This window comes from Nyctereutes procyonoides, unplaced genomic scaffold (genome assembly GCF_905146905.1).
Source record: "Nyctereutes procyonoides isolate TBG_1078 unplaced genomic scaffold, NYPRO_anot_genome, whole genome shotgun sequence".
Lineage (NCBI taxonomy): Eukaryota > Metazoa > Chordata > Mammalia > Carnivora > Canidae > Nyctereutes > Nyctereutes procyonoides.
In genome coordinates, this window is record NW_026575049.1 from 60379077 (window position 1) to 60383122 (window position 4046).

At 61.9% G+C, this 4046-nt stretch overlaps 1 protein-coding gene across 1 annotated transcript; it reads right to left on the bottom strand.

The window, feature by feature from the left end:
• Nucleotides 1–1606: 1606 nt before the first annotated feature.
• On the bottom strand, nucleotides 1607–2978 carry LOC129512190 (collagen alpha-1(I) chain-like). The gene is made up of 2 exons (XM_055329449.1): nucleotides 2817–2978; nucleotides 1607–2572 (listed from the first exon to the last, which is right to left on the bottom strand). The coding sequence occupies exons 1-2, from the start codon at nucleotides 2976–2978 to the stop codon at nucleotides 1607–1609; spliced, it is 1128 nt and encodes a 375-aa protein (XP_055185424.1).
• Between the last annotated feature and the right edge of the window lie 1068 nt (nucleotides 2979–4046).

The following is a 4046-nucleotide window of genomic DNA, read 5'->3' on the forward strand; positions in this document are numbered from 1 at the left end:
ACCCCGAGCACTACTCACTCACTCTCAAGTGTTTGTGGCCACGAGTCATAACCGTGGCAGGGAACAATGAGGAGAGTACAGGCAAAACAGTCTCCTGAGAAACACAAGCCTTCTCCAGATTCATTTAAATCATTTTCAAACCCTGTTCCTGGAACCATCCCTAATCTGTACTAATACTACAAACTTGTAGCTTTTGCATTACGAATTTATTGTTATTTCTTTTACCTCCTTTTTTTTTTTCAGGGAAAAGGTAATTAGGCTATAAACAGAGGCCTGACAACTAATTTCAGTCAAGGCAAAATTAATACAAAGCAAGCAGATAATTTTAGTCACGTGAAATTAAAATAGATATTTTTTAATGACATTCTGAAAAAAAAAATCCAAGTCTATTTTTTTTGCCCTTTGTTTTCCCCTACCTTACCCTGTTCTCATGTAATCCCGACTTGTGTAGGTAGTGACATGTGCTAATTTAGGTGAAGCGCCAGCCCACGGCTGCAGCCGTCCCCACTATCGATCTTCGCGTGGAGGCCTGCTTCGTCTCTCGGCTTTTCAGGGATTTCTGTACGCCGCAAAGACAGCAAGCACATCAGAGGGAAAGGTAGGCACTGCCCACCCCTTAAATTGCCAAATTTTCGTTGACATTAATAAGAGCCCGTTCGCTAAACCTATTTTAGAACTTCAAAAATTTAAAGGGTCGTGGCACCAGTAGGTGTGTGTGTATTTCCGGGGGGGAGACACCGACACTGCTCGGTCCTGTCACTCCAAGAACGTGCTAAATGTGCATCTCAATGTCAGCAGCACCTTGAGATGCTCGCTCCAGAATTATCACCTGCCTTCGGAAAACCATAACCCTAAAAATATTGATTGGTTAAAAGGCAGGATCTGAAGGAATGAGCCAGTGTCTCTGTGAATTATCCTAATCAAATAAGGATAGTATTAACCTAGATACTCACTGATCTGCCAGTATTTGGCTTGAAATGTAGGCATCTCAACTGAAGTTATGTGTTTCATTCTTTTGTATATTTCTCCCAGACATTTAAATACATTATCACTAAGCCAGAACCAAGAAAAGCATAAAAAGCATTTTAGGGAATAAATTCAGCAAGTCTCCATTTGTACCAGATAGTAAAATTGTTGACATGCATTACGAGGCGCGTGTATTTTTCAGCCTGTCAGGTGCAGGGCACGCGCTCAGGACGGGCTGCGGGGCTGCGAGGGGGTCTGCGGAAGGTCCCGGCCACTCAGGGAGCGGGGCTTCCTAATGAAGAGAGAATTTCCGAGTCACCTGGCAGAGCTATTTAGGCAAGTCAGAAGAAAAGCTTATTTCATTAATTATGCTATAAATGTGGCTGCAGCGAAGGGTAGCCAGCTAAGCACAGGACGCGGGGCTGGCGGGGTGCTCTCCGCTGAAGTGCGGCGCCCCGCGCAATTTTATTTAGAGGCACTTCCATTACTAAGGAGCCTAGGAGTTGATCGACTGTGTCTTCGAATTAACTACAGTGGTGGAAACACAAATTGCAAACCAGCGTGAAGTCACAAAGGGAACGGAGGAAGGAGGAGAAGTGAAGGCGGGGACCGAGCGAGCGCGTCGCGGGCCTGTTCGGAGTCAGGTGCGGGCCCCGCTGCCCCGAGGCCGGTCGGCCTGGTCCCCGCCGGCACCTGCGGGCGGCCCGATGGCTCCCCGGGCCCGGGCACCTGCGGGCGGCCCGATGGCTCCCCGGGCCCGGGCACCTGCGGGCGGCCCGATGGCTCCCCGGGCCCGGGCACCTGCGGGCGGCCCGGTGGCTCCCCGGGCCCGGGCACCTGCGGGCGGCCCGATGGCTCCCCGGGCCCGGGCACCTGCGGGCGGCCCGATGGCTCCCCGGGCCCGGGCACCTGAGAGCGGCCCGATGGCTCCCCGGGCCCGGGCACCTGCGGGCGGCCCGATGGCTCCCCGGGCCGGGCACCTGCGGGCGGCCCGATGGCTCCCCGGGCCGGGCACCTGCGGGCGGCCCGATGGCTCCCCGGGCCCGGGCACCTGCGGGCGGCCCGATGGCTCCCCGGGCCGGGCACCTGCGGGCGGCCCGATGGCTCCCCGGGCCCGGGCACCTGAGAGCGGCCCGATGGCTCCCCGGGCCCGGGCACCTGAGAGCGGCCCGATGGCTCCCCGGGCCCGGGCACCTGCGGGCGGCCCGATGGCTCCCCGGGCCCGGGCACCTGAGAGCGGCCCGATGGCTCCCCGGGCCCGGGCACCTGCGGGCGGCCCGATGGCTCCCCGGGCACCCGTGGGCGGCCTGATGGCTCCCCGGGCCCGGGCACCTGCGGGCGGCCCGATGGCTCCCCGGGCACCCGTGGGCGGCCTGATGGCTCCCCGGGCCCGGGCACCTGCGGGCGGCCCGATGGCTCCCCGGGCCCGGGCACCTGAGAGCGGCCCGATGGCTCCCCGGGCCCGGGCACCTGAGAGCGGCCCGATGGCTCCCCGGGCACCGGTGGGCGGCCTGATGGTTCCCGGGGCGCCGGGCCCCGTGGTTTCAGAGGAGCCCAGGGGTTTGCTGGAGGCAAACGCTGGCGTCCCGCCTGCTGTGCTCCGAGGCTAGGATGAAAGAGCGTCGGTGAGGGAAGGGGCCCTGGCCTGGGAGCGGCTCCGCCACCAGCTGCTCGTGGGGCCCCTGAGGAAGGAGGTTCGGTGGAGCCTGGGGTGCAGCGAGGCCAGCGGGCGGGGGCGGAGCCTGCGGCGCCCCTGGGTTCCACCCCCCCGCCCTGACCCTCCCCTCGGTGATGCTCCGCTGGGTCCCGCCTCGCCCCGACGCCCACGGCGCCCCTGGGTCCCATCACACCCCGCCTTTCCTCTCCCCTCCCGCGGCGTCCCTGGTCCTGCCTATCCCCCAGGTGCTCCGCTGGGTCCCACCCTGCTCCGACCCCCACCGCCGCGGCGCCCCTGGGTCCCGCCCCGCGCAGATCTGCCGCCCCCCCGTGGTGCGCCCCTGGTCCCCCCCCATGCTCCGCTGGGTCCCACCCCGCCCCCGCCCCCCCGTGGTGCGCCCCTGGTCCCCCCCCATGCTCCGCTGGGTCCCGCCCCGACCCCGCCCCCCCGTGGTGCGCCCCTGGTCTCCCCCATGCTCCGCTGGGTCCCACCCCGACACCCCCCCACCCCGCGGCGCCCCCCTGCGTCCTCGCGATGGAGAGGCGGGGCGCACGGCAGCAGCAAGCTGCAATCCTCCTGGAGAGTCACGGTACCTTTGTCCTCTTGTCCTGATGCCTTGGCTGAGTTTTCTCCAGATTCGGGGCTCAGGATTATAGTTCGGTTCCCCCACAAACGGCCGGGATGCCGTTTCCTCGTGAAAACCCCAAATCGCAATCTATGGAGGCTTCATTCTGTGCCCCGTCCTCTGCAGTTGCCCTGGTGGGGAGCCGCGCTTGGGGCCGCAGCCACCCACCCCCGTTAGGCCCTGACCGGGGGTAGCTCCACCCCCACCCCCCACCCCCAGCCCCCGTGGTTGGCAGAGTGATCCTGCAGGTGTGAGCCCTCCTGCCCTCGGAAGATACCGCAGCGCAGACTGTTCCCCACAGTGTGACATCTTTGGAAACCCTGTTTCTCACTGGCTTTTGGGCTCTCCAGCTCCTAAATCCAAGTCAAGCCAGTTGAAAACCCTAAGGCACGTGCGCGGTGCTGGAGCAGCGGTGCGCAGGCTGCCTGGGCCTCCCCGGGCCTCCCCGGGCCTCCCCGGGCCTCACCGGGCAACCGCGCGTCCTCCCACCACCGGCTGGGGGGATGTTAGGGCAGCAGCTCGCCAGGGGCCCGACTGCCGTGTTTACACCCGCGGGAATCGTCTACCACCACCAGACACTTGGTTAGTCACACTCCCAAGAGAGTTGGTTGTCAACCATCTACCAGCACATGGCCGGTTAGAAATCTGGACACTTGGCAAAAAAACTCTGCAAAAAAACCCGCATCCCGATTTCATTCCACTTAGAGTATGTCCCGATGCGCTTGGTTTGTTAAGACACTAAATTTCTTTGCAAAAACTTTAAATATCTCCTTTCACAGCCTTTTGAAACTACAGGTA

Excerpts from the sequence above, each read along its gene's own strand:
- LOC129512190 (XM_055329449.1), bottom strand. The coding sequence starts at position 2,978 with ATGGGGGGGGACCAGGGGCGCACCACGGGGGGGCGGCAGATCTGCGCG. Across the intron at positions 2,573-2,816 it reads GAGGGGAGAGGAAAGGCGGG|CCTCGGAGCACAGCAGGCGG; the intron begins GTGTGATGGGAC and ends CTTTCATCCTAG.